Source organism: Bombus flavifrons, chromosome 3 (assembly GCF_040668555.2).
Source record: "Bombus flavifrons isolate JBK064 chromosome 3, iyBomFlav1_principal, whole genome shotgun sequence".
NCBI lineage: Eukaryota > Metazoa > Arthropoda > Insecta > Hymenoptera > Apidae > Bombus > Bombus flavifrons.
Window position 1 is genome coordinate 7,512,941 of NC_138444.1, and position 21,755 is coordinate 7,534,695.

Consider the following 21,755-nt stretch of genomic DNA (forward strand, 5'->3'; position numbering starts at 1 on the left):
ATTGTTTAAAAGATAACCATTGTAAATACAACGTACTTAAGCAAGGTAATCACAGTTTCCTTAATGTATTCTATTCATATTTACGTTATGTCACATTATGTCTTATTAAGATATGTTTGTCATTATTTATTATAAATACATAATTCGATAATATTTAATTATATACTTATGAATTTAAAAGACCTAATGATTTTATTGAATTGCTTATAATTATCGCGAGTCATTTTATGCAATTTCTATGATTAAAATATAATTTATAATAAACAATCTATAATAGTACAGTAGAAGCATTGTAAAAATACATGCATTTATATTTTTGACTGAAACACAGTCACACAGTTCAAAAAAGATTCATTTTGGATGAATCATATGTCTGCATCTCCAGCAACGTGCGTACCAATGTGTGGGAAGTTATGACCGACGACCGTTGTGCGACCATCAGAACGTAAAAATCCGTTCCAAATATGGTCGAGTCGTTATAACTGGTTTCGATGATTTTACGAGAAGACGCCATATATTCGTTAAGATTTTAACTAATCATTATTACTTTTATTTCTATTTATTACTGAAAAATGTGAAAATTTTATTTTATTTTTCTTTATAGTAAGTAGCCAGTTTACATTATTAAAATCATGTCAGTCAATTATGCAAACCATTATGTAAAATATTTAATAAAATGCATGTATATGTTTCATATATATTCTGTTTTATAACTATAAAATAATCTTTAAAACAAAGGAACATGCTTTTTTTGTGTACTAAGTATGATTATTTATACATTATCAAATTTTTTAATATATATTGAAAGTATTTCTTAAATATATATTATTGTTATATACATTAAACAATTATTAAAAATCAATCAAAATCAAAATGATGACATTTGTAACTATGATCATTAGTTTATGAAGGGTTGGAAAAAAAAAGAACATTTTACTTAACACATGTTTAATGTTCCTAATCTTTTATAATAAAATATATATCAAAATTGCATGTACTTAGATTAATACATCGGTAGTAAGTCATTATTATACAAATAAAATTTATACATATATTTTTGAATTAAGGCAGTATCTGTGTTTGAATAATTTATGGAACTAAATGGTAATATGATATATTTGAGCAAATATAGACAGATATATTGTATAGAATTGATAGTTTGGAGATGTAATATCATTGAGGTAGAATATTTTAAACATTATGTACATATAAAGAGGGAAAACAACATTTGCTTGATATGTTTTGCTAAACTAAAATATAAAATTGGCATTAAATCAATTCTGTTAATTTCCTTCTTTTTTTATTTATATATATTAGACACTTCTCGATCAAAATTGTACATTCGTAACAAAAATCTCGGAAAAGATTCTATAAAAAGTGTATAATTTGTACTAGTAATAAATATTTGATATAGAAAATGCTTTGTGCCACTTGGCGGAAAATAGAACCATACACATTTATGGTTCACCTTACTCTTTTTCTTTTATTAATAGAGTATACTCTATTCAGTAGAGTATTGTTTCAAATAACCAATTGTTCTAGCTACATATGCATGTAAAACATATGATTACCAACTTTCATCATATAGAGGAGTACCATCTCCACTTAGAGACATACTCCGGGGACTAGAATTTGTAAATGGAGTTTCTCTAGGAGATTTATAAGACGGAGTACGAGCAGATGGGGTTCTATTGCGCGGAGTTGCTCTCCCATTTTGAGCTTCTTGATTTCGTGGCGTTTTTCTAGATTCATCGTATCTAGGAGTAGTATTACTAAAATTAGAAAATGAATATTTCATTATGATTTTGATATATTTTGATATATTATGATTTCATTGATTTTTGATATATTTTGATATAGACAACTTACAATTCTTTCGAAGATTGCTTTGATCGAGCCCATGCTTCCGCCGCTTTTGTCCAATTCGTTGCATCAGAAGTACTAGAGACAGATCTATGTGATCTTGTAGTTCTATGTGAATTTGAATTCATTGCTGGAGGAATTGGTTGTAAGAATGGTCCTTGAGAGTGACTGGGTGTTTGTGGATGATGAGGCGTGTGGTGTGGTGTATGGTAGGGGGTCATAAACGGAGTTTGGCCGGAAGGTGTATAAGGCGTACTTCCATACATTCCATAGTTATTAACACTAGCAGCTCCTGGAGTGTATGGTGGATAATGATGTGGAGTATGATTTGCTACTTTCGAGAGTGAATGTAACATGTGGTGCGGCATATTCTGTGCTACCCTCTGTATTGTATCTGGATTCACTCCTGAAAAAAAAAGAAACAGACAAAAAGGAAGTTAATTTCAGTAGAATAAAAATTATTATAGGATACAAATTCTTAGTAATATGAGACTCACCATTCACTCCTGCAGTACCATTATATGGTGTTCTGGAAGTCATAGTTCCATGTGGAGTACCAGGTGTAGCTTGTCCTGGTATAGGATCTCTAAAGTGTTCTTTGAACCAGCGGAACAAGTCACTTATTCTGCTAAACATTTGACCTCTAAATCGAAATCCATCAGGTATTATAGTAACATATTCATGACGGCAACGAGTTCGTGGTAAATACGAAAGTAAAAATTTTCCAGGATAATTCTAAAATGTATAACAAAAAACATTAATCTAATTGAAAAATAAAAATTTTGAAGTAGGAATATAAGCAAATATTAAATATTTTCGAACATACTTTAGTTGCAGACACAATATATGGTATCCCTCCAGGATTTTGCTTCTTCTGTTCCTTCAAAATTTCTTCTGCTTTATCTTTAATGCCTTCTACACTTGTTTTGTAATATTTAAAATCTAAAAGTTCCGAAGCATAAGAAGCCATTGGATTAATATGTCTAGCGATAATTTCATCCAAATCTTCGAATTCTTCATTGCCAATCCATAAACTGCGACCCAAAGAGAATGCATTTTCTTTGCCTTCTTCTCTTACATCAATATGTTGATAAATATTTTCTGTGACTTTCCATGTTACGGTCAAATGATCTGGTCCCTTACTGCTAGGTCGTATTATTGCTTCCCCTTGCTTCATAGTTAGCATTAACTTTTCAGCTTCTGCAAAACTTATATTATGGAAGCTAGGATGAATTATAACACGTTTTACGTAAGTTTGTTGTTGTTGCAATTTCTTAGCATTCTCTTCTGTTTTCATATCTTTTTCTTCTGCCTCTGCTTCATAATAAACGTCTCGCTGAGGTCTAAAAAGAATACACGTAAAATATTAATTGAAGAACTTGTAGAAATGATTATAAATGAAGTTATTATAATTATTTGTTGATACTTTACCTCCATTCGTGATTTTTATCAATAAGATCACTCGTCTTGCTAGTACATTCGACACTAAATCGTTCTACTTCGATCTTAATTATTCGACAATGAATTATTTGTCCGACACGTACTCTTTCCTCTGGATTAGCGACATGTTTATCAGACAGATTTTTTACGTGAATATATCCAGATATTCCGTTATCCAACCTTAAACGAATTCCAGTTGCTTTCCCCGGACATGCACCGGCATCAAAATGATTCCATACCTCGGACAATTCTGGAAAATCGTTTTTCAAGCAGAATGGGCATTGCCATAATCCGGTTTCATCATTTCGAACAGGATTCGCTTGATCTAATTGATCTCCTTGAGGTCTTCTATGACTTATACCAACAACTGTTGCCAAAACTAATTTACCGACATAGAAAGTTTCCGGAGTTTCCTTAGTCAAAATATCAAATAATTTTTCAGTATTTAGAGATTGGTAAGGTACACGGAGGTCTTTGTATCTACAGTTCAGTTCAGCTCTTATATCGTAAAGAGTAATGCACCTGTTTCCAAAACCCTGTCTTTCAAGTTCCTCTGCAAATGCATCTAAATCTAAATCTTTTAATCTTTCTGGTGATTCAAGAATTTCTTCTAGGGCACCAGCAGGATTTGCATCTTCATCATCATACTCTAAAGCATCTACTGCCATTTTTCTTGCCCATTCATATGTCTCTGGATGTACACGCGAGCCATCTAGTACTTCCACATATGCCTCTGTGCTATCTCCTAAACTATTTGTATCAATTTTAATAAAACCAGCACAATTGACAAACACTTTAGGTCCCATATGACATGCTGTTATAAGCTGTGTTCTATTTTCTAATCTCTGATTAGTTTGTTTCAAAATCTTAACGAGAGCCTGTCCTTTTCTAGGTCCTAAGCCACACACAAATTGTACTAGGTTCGCTGTATAAGGCTGCTGAACTGCTCTATTTAAATCTACTCCTACTTCATTTATACGATTTATAAATTCCAAATATAAATTTTCTATAAGATCCTCTTTAGGAAGTTGATCTTGCAAAGGGTGATATTTAAGGCACAGAATTTCTTCATCTATGGTACACAACTGAGAGAATTCTAATAGAGGATCTTGCATTTTTCTTGCTAAAGATATAGCTTGTCTTAGTAATTCTGGATAATCTCTGAACTCAGATATACCTCTATTACTATTTGCATAAATTTTAGTAAGTTCATTATCACATATTTCCACTTGGATTGTCGGAAATTGTTCTTCTTCTGCAAGATTAGCTATGCATTCTTTTATATCAGATACTATCATTAATGCTTCTCTAGATTCACCACTTACTACCACAACATGTGGTTTCTTTGTGGCAATAAAATTTTTAATTCTTAGTAAGTCTGCCTCTTTCAATATCTTTTCATTTTCCCTAAAACTATTTTTACGTTTCAATAAATGCGGTAATCTTAGGTAATCAGTACATTCTCCTTCTGGAGAAATTATGCAAGTAAAGGCTGCTTGAGACGGATCAGGTACATATGCCAAACCCATCACACGAATTCCTTTGCTAGTATTCCAACCTTCGTCATCTTCATTAGGAAATTCACAAGTATATGGAGCAATTTTTATCCAATTGTACATTTTGCGGCAACACGCTTTCATAACGCATTCTTTTGCTTCTAATAAAAGATTGGATCTCAATTCTTTTTTCAATTGAGGTATAATAATCTGATTTAAAGCTACTTCAACACTACCAGTTCTTAATGCATTCCAATCTTGGACACTTTTACTAAATTCGTCCCTATAATATAGTTGCTTTATTTCATCGATATAATTATTGCTAGTATTTCCTTCTATCATGTCACTAAAGTAAAGTGTAATCAATTTATCTTCTTCTGCTACAATTAGTTTTAAGAATTGATCACCAACAAGATCCCGTACAGGCTTATTTTTAAGATATTTTAATCCATAAATGGCATGCCCTTCATCTATCTCCTTTATTCCTTTTTTAGTTGGTTTTACGGATACTTTTGCTCTCTCCATATACATTTCTCTAACACATTTACGAACTAATGGTTCATGCGCCAACTGAATCGCAACCATTAATTGTGCAGCTTTAATTACTTCGTCACTTGTCGTAAATATTGCAGAACAGAAATCATTTGCTACTATTCCAGGTTCTATTGGATCTTGATCTACTTCATGACGTTGATAATTATCTCGAAGATTCTCAGCAAAATGTTCGGGTGAGAGACCAAATTTTTTAGTAAATCCGTCTAAGCCAGCTTTTTTGCAAATATAGTAAGGACCTTTTCTAACCGGCTGCTTTAATGATTCGTCTATTTCTTCTTCTTCATCCTCTGCATCAGGAATTTCAGATAGATCTTCTCCATTTTCTTCAGCTTCTGCAAGTCGTCGCTTTCTTTCTTCCAATTTAGCTTTCGTTTGTGCTTGTTTTTCCTTCTCACGTGCAATTTTTTGCATGGATGACACATCCTGATTATAATACAACATAAAATGTCGATAAATATCATTTAATTCTTCAAAAGTCTGAACATGTTTAAGTCGTTCAATATCATCGTCTTTAATAACTCGTATGTTGTCGGGTAATGGAGCATCAGGATTTTTCATGATCTCATCTAATTGAAAATTCCTCATCTTCTCAAAGAGTTTCAATAAATTTTCTTTTCTTTGTTTCAGATGGCACCATTTTACGTCAAACTTATAAATTTTCCACAAATCGTTGATGTTTAACTCTGGCAACACATATTCTTTTCTATAAAATGCAATAAACGGAACTTCGAAGTTCTGATTACGCATAAAATCTAAGGCTTTCTTAATTTTGCCGATTGTTTGCGGACCCTTTTTAGCTCTTTCTTTGGCTTCTTCATTTAGATGAGAATCTTGTATTGAAATTGTTGGTTGACAGAATGCCTGTTTATATATCCATTCGGCTTCAAGATCTAATTCATCCGAACCTTCCACTGTAGGTATAATGGGAACAGCGCGAAGTTGCATACGTTCAGGAATGTCTGTAGTACGAATCTAAAATAGACAAAAATTATGATAGTATATATATATATATATGTCGGAGATGAAAGGAAAGCCGAAGCTGTTCCTTGGAAATTTTGGGAACATCTTCTAGTACTCTAGCCTAGATTTTATCATAGCTGTAATTGTTCGAGATTTGTGATAGCGAGATTGGGTTCAAGGTGACAATTGGTAGCCGAACACTTTGAAGGGAAAATTAGCCGCAAATTTTCGCAAAATCGGCTAATTTATCCCTTCAAAGTGTTCCAAAAAAGTGAAAAATTGAAATTTCGGAAAACCCTCCCAGCGTTACCTGGGGAAAACTGTTACCTAACGAATGAACTTTGGTTTTTTGATTTCAGATGATCCAGCACCAAGTTATCAGGGCCACCGTAATTCTACCTTTTTTCCGAGACACGTCCGAATAATTGCTGCCATTGCTGTATTTTTTAATATTTCTCCGTGAAAATTTTATACAATATTCTTCGAATGTCATACTTTAATGTACAATTGGTTTTAATAAAGAGATTTTAACTGTGTCGTCACAAATAATTCACAAAAACATGCCTTATTTTGTACGAATTAACCTTACCCCCCCCCTTAAGTGTAGCTATAGTACAAGTCTGGACTAGGGTATTGGGGTTTTTCCCAACATTCCAGCCGGGAAATCCCGATGTTCTTTCATCTCCGACATATATAATGTTATATAAGTATAATATTAAATTTAATTATAATCACTGATGATAAATTAAAATTAATTCGAATTATTACCTCATTGTCTACATCGGTGAAGTGTCCGCGTATAAGTTCACTGGGTTCATATACTTCAAAAATACTTTTTCTTGTACTCTTTCTCTTAAGATGTTTTCTTAATGGCCTTGGGCGGTCTCCTATCCCGTCATGAATATATCCATCCACCTCCTCTTCCTCTTCAAACTCATCCTCTCCATATTTTCCAAATTCGTCATAATCAAAATCAATGCCAAAAATATCTTGGGCTTCTTGCAATGCACTATAATAAAAATATAATAAAAAAATAAATAACTATATCATAATGAAATTTTATAGTTTATTTTAAAAATAGAAACAGTACTTACGCATCTGTAAATATAGGTCTTTTCTTTTTCCTCTTTTCAGTTATCGGTATTCCATCACCATCCACAATAAAATCGTCTTCGTCATCACTTTCATCCTCATCATATCCTTCTACTTCACCTCTATGGCTAACTTCACTTCTTTCTTCATCTTCCTATATAGCAAAATGAAAGTAGTTAATTCTTATAAATTAGTAAATTACTAAACAAGTCAAATATACATTTTACTTAAAAACTTACTTCTCCAGAACCTTGAAACAATTCATTGGCAATAGCATCTCTTCCATCATCTATTTCTCTTTCTTCTTCCACTTCTGACTCTTCATCTTGTATTCTACGTAAACGCTTAAAACGACGTTTCTAAAAAATGATATAATATCTAAAAAATTGTATCAAATATAAATTTGAAATATTTTATATAATTTTTTTTTCAACTATATATACCCTTTCAACTTTAACTCCTAAATTTTCTTCAAGTAGGTCGTAATCTTCATCTTCTAAACGATCATCAAAATCTTCATCATCACTATTTTTACGTTTTCTAGAATTGTCAGATCCATCACTATCCTCACCATCATTATCATCATCGATAAAATTATCATCAATAAGTCCTGGAACTTCTCCTTCATCTTCTAAATATTAAACATATATATAATTTAAAGGAAGATGTTTTTAAGTATTAGTAAATATTAATTTACATATTATTAATGATGTATAAATCTTGATTCTAATATTTAATGTATTCTAAAGTAATAATGTATTTTATAGAACCTCCAAAAGCTTTGAAAGAAGCAATAACTAAATACTTTTTTGTATCAAACACTTTCATATACCTTCATCATCATCTTCATCCTCACTGTCCTCCATCGCTTTTAATTTTTTAAGTTTTTTCTTTTCTTTAACATCAAGTTGGTCCTCCTCCTACGAAATCATGAAACATTAGATTCTATGTTTACAAATGGCCGTATTGTATCATTTTATTATTTACCTCACTTTCTTGTGCTTCAATGTCCAAATAATCTGCCATCTTCTATTAGAAATATTCTATTAGAAATATAAGAGTTTTTCAAAAAAATATATAATATTAACAACAAAGAGCAAAGCAGACGGAAGAATCCTATTATGGTGCAGGATGTAGTGACGACATCAGACAGCTGTTTAATACTGCAGATCTACGGATATTCTGATCGTAAACCTGCTGAAACTCCCGTGGTGGGGGTAGACGCTTTTGTGGCGTAGTTCCTTAATCCGCCGCTGCAGTAAATAGCGGCTCTGCGATCGAGTTATAAGTAATTTACATAAGTAATAAACAATTATAAAAACAATTTTATAGTTAACCTTTGTTAACTTATTGAAAAAAAACTTATTGAAACTTATTGAAGAAAAGTTTTGCTTTGAAAGAAGAAAATTACAAGTTCCTATGAATCCATATGAATGACTCACAACTCGACTGCAGCGACGTAATTTTGGTGGAAGATACAAGAAACTTCATAAAAGAGGTCTACCCCATCATGAAAGTTTTTGAACCCGTATAATATTATCTATATAATGGCGTGTTTGCAAAGAAATACATTCGTGTCCGATGTCCAATCAGCTGACTTGCAAGCAAGATAATTCGTCAAATCTCTTTCTTTTTCTTTAACTGTATTCACATAAATGGAAGTAAACTGATCACTGTAATACTTTCTTGATTCATAATTCGTGCCTGCTGTGATTTGTAAATTCCTCAATAGCGTGGTAGTGCACATTGAAACCAAAAAAGGTGAGAACATGGCGAAACAACGTATGAAATGATCAGGATACGATTTTAAAACAAATAATTACTTAATCGGGATGACAACTAATGAAGAGTCCATAAATGACGGTCTCTTAGAGAGACTCGTAAAAAATGATGAAAATAAGGTTGTAAATTGCCGGAGTAGTGCAGATAACATAGAAGGGCACAAATTACGACACGGTACGGACAGTTTCCCCAATATCAATGAAAGACCGGTTGATGATATTTCGATCGAATTTTTTTATAAACCACACAGCATTACATTGCTTCTCATCTCAATCGGTGCTGTAATATATTCCGCATTCACTAGGTAATTAAATATTCAAATTATCTTATTATACATATGTTAATTCTTGTAAATATCGGTATTAATTTAATACAGGAATACTACCAGTGTCGAGGATAACATTTGGGCTGGAATACTTTGTATTATATTTTTTTTTCTGATTATATCAATACTTACATTTCCAAATGGACCATTTACGAGACCTCATCCTGTCGTGTGGAGACTCGTATTTGGCTGTAGTGTACTATATCTAATGGGCCTATTATTTATGCTGTTTCAAGATTATGAAACAGTCAGAAAAATCTTTGTTTGGATAGATCCTCGCTTGGCGTCGTTTCACATTGATATGGACAAAGAATACGGTGTTAATTGTTCAGAAATCACAGTTGAAAAGATATGGAACCATTTAGATATTTTTGCAGTAGCCCATTTTTTAGGATGGGCCTTTAAAGCAATCCTTATTCGTCATCTTGGTATTCTTTGGGCCATTAGTGTTATGTGGGAAGTAACAGAAATAGCATTTGCTCATTTACTACCAAATTTCGTGGAATGCTGGTGGGATGCTTTTATACTTGATGTTGTTGTCTGTAATGGTTTGGGTATTTGGGTTGGATTAAAAATTTGCTCTCTATTAGAAATGAGAGAATATAAATGGGTAAGCATCCTTGACATTGAGAGCACTACTGGAAAATTGAAAAGGGCAATGCTACAATTTACACCTGGTAGTTGGACTGCTATTAGATGGTTGGATCCAACTTGTACATATATGAGATTTGTTGCTCTATGTCAGTTGGTAATATTCTGGCAGGTTTCAGAACTAAATACATTTTTCTTGAAACATGTATACGAATTTCCACCCTCTCATCCATTTGTTGTGGCAAGATTGGTATTAGTTGGAGTTATAGTTGCACCTTCTGTTAGGTAGGGAAGAATTATAATAGAATAAGCTAGATATATATTAAACATAAATTTTTATTACAACAGCTATAACAATTTATTACATAAGAACCATAATATTTTAACATAATTATAGGCAATACTACATGTATGTAACAGATCCAACATGTAGTAGAGTAGGGACTCAGTGTTGGGTCTATGGTGCAATTATGGTTACAGAAGCTTTGTTATGCATAAGGCATGGTGCTGCATTATTTGAACGTACTCAAGCACTAAACATTCTTTTGTGGCTACTTTGCCAGTCCCTAGTCTCAGTTCTTTGTGTCTATGGTTGTGTTCTGTGGCACCGGTACTTTGAGGTATTTAGTTTAAAAATTAAATTTGAAATTTTGTAACTAACTGTATGTATGGTTATTTGTGTCTTTTTTCTATGCCCTTTGCATGATTCTTGTCTTTTCAGACAGAAAAGAAAACTACTTCAAAACAGTGTATCACTCAATTAGACAACAGTCATCTGGATGTAACCCCTAGCAGTGGTATGTGTGATGTCTACTACATTTCTCTAAATAATGTTTAAGCCGATAGTGTACTGGGCTATTGACATATAATTAACTGGCTGTTAAATATAAAGCAAGAGTGTCATATAAATCATTTGCAATCTGTTATTTGACTGAATGTTATAAAACTCAAATAAATTTTGTTATGGATGCTTTTGTTTTTTGTTCTTGATATTGAAAAATATGAATTTTTATACCTGTTTACATAAGAATATATAGATATATACCATAATAATAAGTGTAAAAATAATTTAAGAATAATACATACATATGAATGCATGAAAATATTTTTAAATTAATATACATTTTATTATATAAATATACATTTTTTGTCACAGCTCAGTCCATCATTGGTAGATAGAATATTGGACTAATGAATGTTTGTAACAATTTATGTGTGTTCTAGGGGACATGGTTCATTCTACAAAATCTATGGGTTTGCTGGAAAAGAAGCAGTTGTAAACAAATCCACAACAAGGAACGTTCGAGTTAAGGGTGAATTATTTACACTGTCAAATTTTCTAGTCGCATTATAAGATCATACAAAGCCGCAGTTTTGAATGTAATAGGCTGTTGAATACCTGAGTTCGTCTGATTTTTGCATACTGCGCCTGTTTGCGTGTGAATGTTATGAAAAATATGTTCCTGAGAATAAATGAAGAGCGTCGTTACCAATTAATAACGCTTCCTTATAAAAAAATTGACCGTCGTATCATTTACGAATCGTAGTTTATTTAATTACTGCGTCACGTTACGTTATCGTAGCTTCTTCGTTACATTGAATATACGGAAATGCACTGCATACATAACTTGGCATTATCCGTGAACCTTCTGGACAGTTCCAAGTTTCACCGAGAAGCCTATTGTTGGATGCAGAAACAAAAATATGAATTCGATTTGGTAACTGTTCGTTCTCGTACAAAGATATATACGATGACGTAAGTGGAGACTTTGTACAATACATCTATAAAAATCATGATAAAAAGGTAATGGGAATAGTCATAACGATTGTTATTTTATTCAAAATGTCAATGCCATAAATCTTACTATAACAAGAGTACCTGAGCATAGATGAGGTAAAATAACTTATTGAAATCCAGTTCAAGCCATGGAAGATAAAGCCACGATTCTCTAGACATCAATTGAGCCAAAGTATCGTAGGCTAATCTGAGTCCCATCGCCTCGGACAGACGTTCATTTAGAGTCAATTGGGAAATCTAAAACGTGTTTAAACAAAAAGAGAGTCATTGCGTTTAAAAAGACGTACCTAATTAGACGTATTACTTTAAAATAATATTTTTGCATCGTAACGATTTTATAGAAAGAAAAATATATGAATTCACCTTATAAAGTACATTCTGTCCTGTAAATGATAATGTCATAGCCATAGAATTTTTATAGAGAACATTTCGCTGATAGTCAATGTAATCTTTGAAATTCATGTTTGTAGAATCATTATCGTTTAATAGAGAACTGGCATTGCGATTTCCATTCCAATAATAGATACCTAACGATATATATTAAAAAAGTATATATAGACGATAAGATTTTTCCGAATTTTCTCGAAAGTATACTAATAAGTTACAGATCTATAACGTTGGTCACTAGTATATTATAAAATTGTATATTGCTAATATACCAGTTGCGTCAAAATGATGTGCAATTTGGTGTGCTATTATGTTACCAAGTGTCGCCAGTTTTATGTAATTAAATGAAGATTCATTGTATTTCATGGACCAATCAATTACACCATAAGGTATTACAACGAGGTTTAATCCGTAAATCGCGAGCCCTTTAGATTGGTACGGTGTTGCGTAATGTGTCCATCTATATATTAATGTATATAGTTCAACAACTTTAAACTATTTCATATATATAATTTCAATTATAAACTTACATTTGTGCAGAATACCCCGGCTTTGTAGATAATTCTGCATATATTAATTTTCGGTACCTTTGCATCAAAATCACTGAATTTTCGAAATAGTTATTTGTCAGATTTATCTAAAATTAGACTATCGTTAACATTTCATTCAATAACTTTTAGTTATTATAGTATTCTTTAATCTTTTTTTGATATTATATAAACAATTATGCACATGTGCTTATTATCTCATTAGAAACCGAAATAGTTTTTCGTACCTGGTTTGCTAGAATTTTTCTATAAGTTGATTCGCTATCAGTATAGTATGAAATATCAGGTACGGCAACATTAAGATTATTTATTTTTGCAATCAATGCGTTACGTTCCGCTTCTGTAATCCATGTTACATTCGTGAGTTTTAATTTTAGGGTCTCCTTAAGTGTCTCAAATAAACTATATATCTATTAAATTATATGATACTGATTAGTCACCTAGTAAACAATCTTTTCGAGTAATCAGAGTATATGAACTTACAGTTCTATTCATATACGTAAGTTGATCATTTGTGAACGAAGAGATGTATAAATTCGAAGCTTCTGGGATTAAAACGTTGGCAGCTACGCGAAGGCAGTGTTTTTTAACATCTGGATGTTTTGATATAATTAACTAGAAACAAACAAAGACAAAAAAAGAAATGAAGAAAAATACAATACAAAAAAAAGACATAAAAGGGGACGTTAATCAGGGAATATAACTATACCTTGTGATACAGATTGTGTACATACAATCCTAATAATGCATTATGCAATGTCATCGGGTCTTCTTCGAACTTTTCCAGATTTTTCAATCCTTTAGATAGGGCATCGTAAAAATAAACCTGCACTTTTACTTCCGGCTGAACCTTTTCGTTCGTTAACAAGTAAATTAGATGCGTCCAATTTATCTACAAGTATGTTACATAATATATCCATTTGATCGAACGAATCAGCTTAACTTAAACGGGTATAAATTCTTTCCCTTACGATTTTAAACTCGCTATCCAATTGTTTGACAGTGATGAGAGTGTAATTTTTCGTAAGTTCCGCCTCGCGGATCTTGTTCTTAGACGGAAAATTCTGAAACATAAGAAAGAATCGAGGGAACGCGTTCGATTGTGAGAAGAACTCGATAAACTTACTGCGGTAAATGATTGCAATATACACAAATCGATATTAATGATTGTAAGATTAATGTTCTGAGCAATATTCGGCTCGTTGAATACCCCAAGCATCGTCAAGGCTTCGGTAATGGATTTTATTAACTTTTTCGTATCAACCTAATAAAATAAAATAAGAAAGACACATTTGTTATAAGTTTTCATTAACAGAGCATGTTTTTTCTTATCTCGATTGATATACATATCTATATATGTACTTTGCACGTTTTATATTCCATATATAATTCTTCTAGATTCACCGTTTCGTTCTCTCTTTCAAATTTATTTGCGTAACAGGGTTCGTTATTTTCGTCTATTTCAAAAAGATCATCGTATGTCGTTGGGCTTATTTTAAGAGTGAATGTCGGAGAATATTCGTCAAGATCCGGAACTATGTCGAACAGTAAAGTGCTAGAGAATTAGAAAAGCAAACGATAAATATATTAAGTGAACGTGATATGCTATATTTTTGTACAGCCGTTGTCTTCAATTTCTTACCTGTTTTTTAATAATAGTGTAGCGAGTAGTTCGGTAAAGTTTATATGCTTTTTAGGCCATGTTTTTTTAGTATAAAACTTGCCTACCTTGTCTAACGCCTCTCTCGCTATAAGAAAAATGTTATACTATTTCTTATACATTAAACTTGTATTCAAAGTTAGAAATTAAATAATTAGATGTGTAATTTTTCCGTACCCAGCTTGATTCTTTCAGCCCGATTGATACTCTCGTATTGTATGCAACTGTTGTAATAGGTGGTGAAAATAGACGATATATTTTTCTCATTTTCTTCCTGCATTTGCCCTGATTCAAATTAAAACAATGTGTTGCATGTGAGAATTGTCACTTCTTATATTTTTACTTCTTTTGTATACTTTTCTAAATAATGCTTCATAGAATACTTTATACAGAATTATTTAGAAAAAGGATTAGAAAAAAAGAAATATAATTTAGAAACAAAGTTAAATATTTAGTACTTGATATTACATAATATTATCAATTAAGAATTGAAAAATATTTAAAGAATAGTTTATTGACAAAATAATTTTTTTTTATATAGTAAAAAGCCGAACTATACTCACCTAAAATACGTTGATAAGCTACATCTTCCAAATTCCATTCTACGATTTGAGGATTGTTCTCGAAATTACCGCAAGCGTATTCATAAAAATCTTCACATGGGTCAACCGTATGATTCATGTAAAATAATATCTTGCTGGCCAAATTTTTGCATTCACCCTCGTGACATACTGGCTTATCAATTGGAGAACTAAAAGTCGTACTTGTAGTCTCATTGTTTAATATTGAAGAATATCGTTCATTTTGTTGCTCCTTAGTAGTAGATTTAATCGTGACATTTTCTTCTTTCATTGTCAATTTAATAACATCTTCTGTCGACTCTTCGACCTCAAGGGGAGTTTCTTGATTAATATAGTCTGAGTCAGTAGTAGTAAAAGTTTCTGTAGTATATTGGTCTGTAGTGTCTGTTTCTTGATGTTCTTTCGTCGAAATTGATGTACTATTTTCTGTAATATTAATATTAGTCGTCGAAGAATTATCGAATTCTTCAGCTACAGTTTCCTTGTAAGTTTTCGTCTGTGATAAATCTTCCGCAGTAGTCTCGATATTAGATTTAGATGAATCAACAATATCTGAATTTGTATCATTTATTACACGAGAGTTTTCGGTGAATACTTCAAAGTTTAATGTTGTTTCTGTTTCTACTTTTATTGAATTATCGAATTCTTCAGTTGCAATTTCCTTGTAAATTTTCGTTTGTGATATATCTTCCGCAGTAGTCTCGATATTAGATTTAGATGAATCAACAATATCTGAATTTGTATCATTTATTACATGAGAGTTTTCGGTGAATACTTCAAAGTTTAATGTTGTTTCTGTTTCTACTTCTATTGAATTCATTTCATGCATAGAAGTTGTAGTAATTAATAATTTAATTGAATCCGTAGTGCTGGTTGTTCTTTCAGTTTCATGTTCTGTATGATGTTCGTGATAATGATGCTGTGTCGATATAATTATCTTTATCAAATTGTTTTCTGCCACAATTTTCATAATATCAAAAATAAGCTTACCTGCGTTGTTCCTGCATATTCACCTTTTTCTTCAGAATTGTAGGAGCGGTATAATTTCCACGGTAAACTGACTAGGATAAGAATCATACAGAGAAAAAAGAATATTATCAGTGATAAAACACAGCTTCTATAAGACTGGTCCCGTCTCGCTGCTTTGGCTGCTTCCATATTAGCAATTTGGTAAGAACCTCGAGAAATCATCTGTTAAAATATAATATACTACTTATTCACAAAGACATTAGTTTTAAGATATAATACTTTTAGTAGTGCTCAAAAGCGCTGTATTTTTTCTACTGAACCAAACTCGAAACGTTAAGAAAAGAAAGGAAGTGGTAATTACAATTTTATCGACCACTTCCTTTTAAACATTATCTTAAAGTGTGCCCCAGCATCCGTAACACACGATATTATAATATCCTTTTGCTAATTTGTAAGAACGAAGAATGGAATTCTATTAGTACGCTAAAGGGGAATTGAGTAGAATGAAATACACTCACTGACACAAACATTTTTTTCTTTAATACATCCATAAATTCCAAGTGGCCTAAGGAAGGCGACATTAAAAATATTTGAGATAGATAGATATAAGTTATTTATATTAATATATTTTATAATACAATTATCACAGATATGTAAACTACAAAATATTATATATACTATTATAAAATGCAATTTGCAGTTTGCCAATGATCCCATTGCACGTAGTATGACAACTTATCTACAGTCTAGACTATATTATAATATTTAAATACAATTAAAAAATATATTTAAAAACTCTATTCGCCTGTCTGTTGTACCAAATATGTATCAGTGTTGCGTTTGATTTCATTGTCCGTTGCATCAGATTTAATAAGAGCTTCGATTGTTGAACCGATCTCTTTTGATACAGAAATGTTCTCTATCTTTTTGGTACAGACATCGTCTTTGTAATCATTAGACTTTAACATTTCAGAGGTGATCTGAAATAGGAATAAATATATAATAGTATAAGTTACTGTATAATAATAAGTAATAAATAACAATAAATGTTAGTTTTTCAAATTGTATAGTTATGTAACTACTTTTCTTTGTATTTCGTCAGCCTTAAATTTCTCTACTTTTTCCTTATCAGCAAGCCCAATTGCAGTCTTTGATGATGTTTGTCTCTTTGGAGTAGGTTTCCTTGGTTTAAATGAACCAGAAGCTTTCTTAGGTAACTGTGAACTCATGTGCTTCTTAGTCTCGTTCGACTGATCGCAGTTATGAGTTAGCAATTGTTCTTTAGTTTTGAATGCCTATAAAAGAATTTTTAAACATAAGTATTCTACATATATTATGAATTTCCGACTTATCTAATCGAATATAACACTTACGTGTGAACAAATTTCACATTTTAAACTATGTTTATTCATTTCGTGATGTTTAAGAGCTTGTGCCCGATGGAAATTACGATTACAATGACTACAACTAAATCTTTTGATATTGCTGTGCGTCAGTAAGTGACGCTTTAATTTATCAGGTCGTGAAAATTCACTCATACAACCTAAGTAAGTTCTGAAGGGACACTTTAATCTCTTTGTTAGATCATGAATCAGCATATGACGACCCAAACGATCTTTTCTCTTAAATCTAGCTGGGCAATGCTATAATAAACGAATATGTATATATGAAATTTAAAACAATTTACAAATTTTTTAATCGGCTATAGAATCACTCACTGGACATAGAAACGGTGTTTCCTCGCTATGTATTAACTTATGATTGGCTAAGTATTGCTCAGTTTTAAAGGCCTTTCCGCAATCCTCGCATGCAAATCGCGCAGATGAGGCGTGTGTTTTTAAATGACGCCGCAAAAATCGTTCGATCAAGAAACTCTTCCCACAATGTAGACAAGCATAGTCATGCGTTGTGGTTTCTGTATGATGTTGCAAAGCCTCCAAATTAGAGAAGGAGGATTTACAAACAGAGCAACAGTAATATTTCTCTGTTGTTTTTTGTTTTTGGACGGAGTGAGCGTATTGATGAAGCCCAAGATCAGACAGAGTATTAAACACTTCACCGCATACATGACAACGATATTCCGATCTCTTATGACTGCGAGTATGTTCTAAGAAATCTTCGAGTTCAGCAAACATCATACTACAACTACTTTGCACACATTTGTACACTTTCAGTGCTAAGTGAGAGACTATAAGATGGCCCTTTAGAGCTTTGTACGAATCAAATATTTCTTTGCAAAACTGACAATGATAGGTGCGATCTATGCTTCCATCTGGTGGTGCCTAGCAATGATCATGAACTATTAAAAAACGAAAAAAAATTATAAGCTTGTGCAAAAATGTTTAAAATACCTCTGGAGGTAAGGAGTGTATAGCGGTTCCCGGCCATACTTTATGTGACGACATATGTTTTTTAACATTTGATTTCTGTGCGAATGCACGCCCACATACAACACACTGATATGGTTTTTCCCCTGTATGAGAACGTTCATGTTGTTGCCAATAAAATTTTTTTGAAAATTGTTTGCTGCAATAACCACACTTATACTGCAATAGAAAATTTTTATTCATAAATATGCAGCTTTAAATAAAGACATTATTGATAATCACAATTTATCATCTCATTAAAGTACATACTTTTAAGTTTTGTGTTTGAGTAGCAGTAGTTTCAGATTCTGTTATTGAATTTTCAGTCATTGGTACGTCGACTTTATGTGTATTGTTAATGTTTTGTTCTTGAGAAATATCACTTTGGAGAACTTGAGGTACTTCGTTTGAATCATCTTTTATGGGATCGTTATCCCCTGGAATAGTAGAGTTTGCAAAAGTATCCAAACCTTCTGAACTTAATATAATTGGAACACTAAATGTGGAATCTGTTGTAAAGTAATTAGCACCTTCTTGATCCATACTATAGTAAATAAATGATACATCATTCATTGAGAAAAAAATACCTTTTCATATACATTAAACACATTCAATCATATGTACGTATATATGTATATATTTACCTAAATAGCATATCAGATTCTTCAAGTATAATTGGTTCACTAAGTTGATCATTTTGAACAAATGTTTCTTGTGGATGAAATTGTGATACATCTTCGCTATTGTCTTCTGTGTGAACAGTCTGAGTTTCATCATTCACCAAAAACTGACTCAAATCTACTGTTTGCTCTTGTGTTTTTTGATGTGTCCTTTTGTGCAGCACAAACATGTGTAATGATGTAAATTGGCTTTTGCATTTTCCACATTGAAATATATCTTCCTCATCTTGATCGATTGCTAAATACAAAGCATAAAAATATCCATTATAAATTTATCTCATAGAAGCTTCTATGATTAACAATTTCAATTAATAGGTTATCAGGGTTACTTCATCAAAAACCCACCTGATTCTTCAACTTCAGTTATTAGAGTCTGAGACTCCAATAACGATTGCACAGAAGGACTGTCCAATGATACACCTATAAAGCAGACAAAATAATTATCATAAATTTTTAAAGCACTATTTAAATTTTCTTTTAAAGAAGAAGATAAATAAGATACTTGTTGGTTAACCCCACCTATTTCTATGATAGAGAAGTTTTACCTGTTAAAGCGTCGAAAATAGATTGCGCCATATTTTGCAATAATATTAACGCTTCATTTTAAGCGAAATCAACGATCAGACTTTCATGAATCGTTTAATATGAAGAAAATGAACAATTTCCAAGTTGAAAACATACCGAGAATTTCTACGCCCTGCCAGCGTTGTTGCTGACCAGGCCAGCGAATGATAATCGATATGTCGACTACTGAAAACGATTCTAACCTCAAAATAGGACAAGTTGCTTGTAGCTTGCTTGTAGCGCGCTTATAGCATGAATGTAAAGATTGGTCAAACGGTTTAGAATAGGACGCATACTGGAAGTGCGTGTGTGAATATTTTCTTAGAGTAGTTTTTTGTAAAAAGAACATATAAGAATGGCAGCAATATTACGTGTGAAACGTAGTTATTATGATGAACCATCAAATGCTTTGGTAATTTCATGTAAACGACAAAAAATTGCGGAAGAAGAAGATACCGAAGATGTACTATCAAATTCTATAACCACACTTGCTAAATTTGCTGGAACTGTAAAAGAGCAGGTTTGTGTTAAAAAGTGAAATATTTCTAATTAACTGAACGTTATACTAAGATTAAGTCAATATTTATTTTATTATGACAGGATGAGAATGTGGAACATCTAATTCAAGGTTATGGGAAAGATGAATTACAAGCTAATTTCAAACAACATCGTATAGATTCGAAAAAGATCTTAAGTAAAATAAGAGAAGCAACAAAACAGGCTTCAGCAGAAAATCGTTATAAAGTAGTTAATTATTTCCGATCATTGGACAATTCTATTGGTGAAGATTCCGAAAAGAAGGTTCCTACAGTAGTAATAGATGTGGAGGATTCAAAATCCATAGCAAAAAGGGATTCTATAGGAAAAGTAAACAATATTTTTTAAATATTTTTTTGTTATTTCAATGCATAATTACTTACATAATATAAATAATGTTTTACAGGATGATAATTATGTATATGATTTATATTATGTTCAATCTGAGAACGATATGTTCCTAGATGATGAAGTATCTGTACATGCATTCGAACAAGAACTTGTTCATGATAGTTATAGAGATCATGGTTATCCTGAATCTGAATGCGACTCAGACGATTCTAATTCAGAGTCAAATTGGAGAAATGATTATCCTGACTCTAGTTATTCTGAAGGATCAATTAATGAAGATGACATCAGAGAGGCTGTTATGAACATGAGATTAGAGGAGGAATCTGATTTATCTGAAGAAGATGATTTTGTTTATGCTGTTGACGAGACTATTGTAGAAAATTTTGGTTACAAGTATGCAAGATATAAAGCAAGGATGTTGAAAGAGTTAGAGGAAGACGACGCCGACGCCGACGATGACGATAACGATGATGATGATTATGATGATTTTAGTATACGTGTGTCTGAAGATTCGGATGAGCATAATAATAATGAAGTAGATTCCGAATAGTTATTTAATTACATATAGATCTTTTTATACTGAAAGAAAATAATAATTGGTGATCAGTGATGTTAACATAATACATTTCCCAATATGTAAAATAAATTCAGTTAGTGAAATTGATATGTCTTTTTGTTTCTTAACCAAAATTATTTTTCAAATATAAGTCTTATGTGTTTTTCCCACTACATACAAGTAAGGGTTATAAGGATCTTAGTATTTTATTTATGTCTATATATTTATTACATATTTTTATAGATATATTTTATGTGTAAAATTTATCTATCAAAATAAAAACAATAAAAAGTAAACCTAGACGTCGAAGTGACAAAGGAAGGTGTGTGTATAGGTGTTTAGAAAAAGAACCGTTTTCGACGATATGGCATATAATAATATACCAAATTTATAATGTATAACAAATTGTTGTGTGGAAGTACCAGATAGTGATTTACAAATGTTCAGCAATAAAGTAGGTTCTCCGTTATGTGTTATTAAATCTTTCGTATTTATTTCGTAATGGAATATTGTGAATCTTGCTTTTCTTTAGACAGTAATTAGCAGGAGGCCTGTAAATAACATAACAATTACTTTTATAAAAGTATTTGCGAACATTCGCGTTTTATCTGACTATACTATTCGCCGAAATATGAAAACAATTTTTGTATAACT

At 31.8% G+C, this 21,755-nt stretch overlaps 5 protein-coding genes across 9 annotated transcripts in view; 2 read left to right on the top strand and 3 right to left on the bottom strand.

Annotated features, from left to right (window-relative positions):
• Positions 1-959: 959 nt before the first annotated feature.
• On the bottom strand, positions 960-8,634 carry LOC138177997 (transcription elongation factor SPT6). Of its 2 annotated transcripts, none has more exons than XM_069109394.1 (11): positions 8,394-8,634; positions 8,239-8,326; positions 7,850-8,034; positions 7,646-7,765; positions 7,409-7,560; positions 7,083-7,323; positions 3,295-6,326; positions 2,690-3,206; positions 2,361-2,598; positions 1,870-2,269; positions 960-1,772 (listed from the first exon to the last, which is right to left on the bottom strand). In XM_069109394.1, the coding sequence occupies exons 1-11, from the start codon at positions 8,430-8,432 to the stop codon at positions 1,568-1,570; spliced, it is 5,217 nt and encodes a 1,738-aa protein (XP_068965495.1). In that variant the 5' UTR covers positions 8,433-8,634; the 3' UTR covers positions 960-1,567. The 2 variants fall into 2 exon arrangements, with proteins under 2 accessions (XP_068965495.1, XP_068965494.1); XM_069109393.1 differs by having other exon boundaries at positions 7,850-8,037.
• Positions 8,635-8,841: 207 nt separating this feature from the next.
• The window catches only part of l(3)77CDf (phosphatidylserine synthase 1 homolog l(3)77CDf), a 30,314-nt gene continuing 17,400 nt past the window's right edge, over positions 8,842-21,755 (top strand). Inside the window, exons 1-5 of one of the 3 annotated variants that reach the window (XM_069109408.1) lie at positions 8,851-9,492; positions 9,565-10,389; positions 10,502-10,724; positions 10,826-10,901; positions 11,329-12,649. In XM_069109408.1, coding sequence (XP_068965509.1) covers positions 9,239-9,492; positions 9,565-10,389; positions 10,502-10,724; positions 10,826-10,901; positions 11,329-11,384 — 1,434 coding nt within the window. In that variant the 5' untranslated portion in view covers positions 8,851-9,238 and the 3' untranslated portion in view covers positions 11,385-12,649. Of the gene's footprint in view, positions 9,493-9,564; positions 10,390-10,501; positions 10,783-10,825; positions 10,902-11,328; positions 12,650-21,755 lie in introns of those variants that run through there. The other 2 variants (XM_069109409.1, XM_069109410.1) reach the window with 2 other exon arrangements.
• Positions 11,188-16,343, bottom strand: LOC138177998 (neprilysin-1). Its single transcript, XM_069109396.1, has 15 exons — positions 16,069-16,343; positions 15,061-15,997; positions 14,675-14,782; positions 14,480-14,585; positions 14,200-14,392; positions 13,964-14,101; positions 13,809-13,901; positions 13,547-13,729; positions 13,321-13,452; positions 13,065-13,247; positions 12,820-12,926; positions 12,562-12,749; positions 12,266-12,429; positions 11,984-12,139; positions 11,188-11,886 (listed from the first exon to the last, which is right to left on the bottom strand). Exons 1-15 carry the CDS (start codon positions 16,267-16,269, stop codon positions 11,674-11,676), a joined length of 3,102 nt encoding a protein of 1,033 aa, XP_068965497.1. The 5' UTR covers positions 16,270-16,343; the 3' UTR covers positions 11,188-11,673.
• Positions 16,685-20,006, bottom strand: LOC138178003 (zinc finger protein 341). 2 transcript variants are annotated; one of them, XM_069109405.1, is made up of 9 exons: positions 19,775-20,006; positions 19,439-19,513; positions 19,058-19,331; positions 18,684-18,957; positions 18,399-18,593; positions 17,766-18,329; positions 17,421-17,690; positions 17,130-17,342; positions 16,685-17,027 (listed from the first exon to the last, which is right to left on the bottom strand). In XM_069109405.1, the coding sequence occupies exons 1-9, from the start codon at positions 20,004-20,006 to the stop codon at positions 16,845-16,847; spliced, it is 2,280 nt and encodes a 759-aa protein (XP_068965506.1). In that variant the 3' UTR covers positions 16,685-16,844. The 2 variants fall into 2 exon arrangements, with proteins under 2 accessions (XP_068965506.1, XP_068965507.1); XM_069109406.1 differs by having other exon boundaries at positions 16,693-17,027; positions 19,639-19,822.
• Positions 20,013-21,209, top strand: fs(2)ltoPP43 (female sterile (2) ltoPP43). Its single transcript, XM_069109413.1, has 3 exons — positions 20,013-20,177; positions 20,258-20,524; positions 20,601-21,209. The coding sequence occupies exons 1-3, from the start codon at positions 20,013-20,015 to the stop codon at positions 21,093-21,095; spliced, it is 927 nt and encodes a 308-aa protein (XP_068965514.1). The 3' UTR covers positions 21,096-21,209.

Excerpts from the sequence above, each read along its gene's own strand:
- LOC138177997 (XM_069109393.1), bottom strand. The coding sequence starts at position 8,432 with ATGGCAGATTATTTGGACATTGAAGCACAAGAAAGTGAG. Across the intron at positions 6,327-7,082 it reads TCACCGATGTAGACAATGAG|ATTCGTACTACAGACATTCC; the intron begins GTAATAATTCGA and ends TGTCTATTTTAG. Across the intron at positions 3,207-3,294 it reads GATAAAAATCACGAATGGAG|ACCTCAGCGAGACGTTTATT; the intron begins GTAAAGTATCAA and ends TATTCTTTTTAG.
- LOC138177998 (XM_069109396.1), bottom strand. The coding sequence starts at position 16,269 with ATGATTTCTCGAGGTTCTTACCAAATTGCTAATATGGAAGCAGCCAAA. Across the intron at positions 13,453-13,546 it reads TACACAATCTGTATCACAAG|TTAATTATATCAAAACATCC; the intron begins GTATAGTTATAT and ends GTTTGTTTCTAG. Across the intron at positions 13,248-13,320 it reads TTACGTATATGAATAGAACT|ATATATAGTTTATTTGAGAC; the intron begins GTAAGTTCATAT and ends ATAATTTAATAG.
- LOC138178003 (XM_069109405.1), bottom strand. The coding sequence starts at position 20,006 with ATGTTCTTTTTACAAAAAACTACTCTAAGAAAATATTCACACACGCAC. Across the intron at positions 19,332-19,438 it reads AACTGAAGTTGAAGAATCAG|CAATCGATCAAGATGAGGAA; the intron begins GTGGGTTTTTGA and ends CTTTGTATTTAG. Across the intron at positions 18,594-18,683 it reads CTCAAACACAAAACTTAAAA|TATAAGTGTGGTTATTGCAG; the intron begins GTATGTACTTTA and ends TTTCTATTGCAG.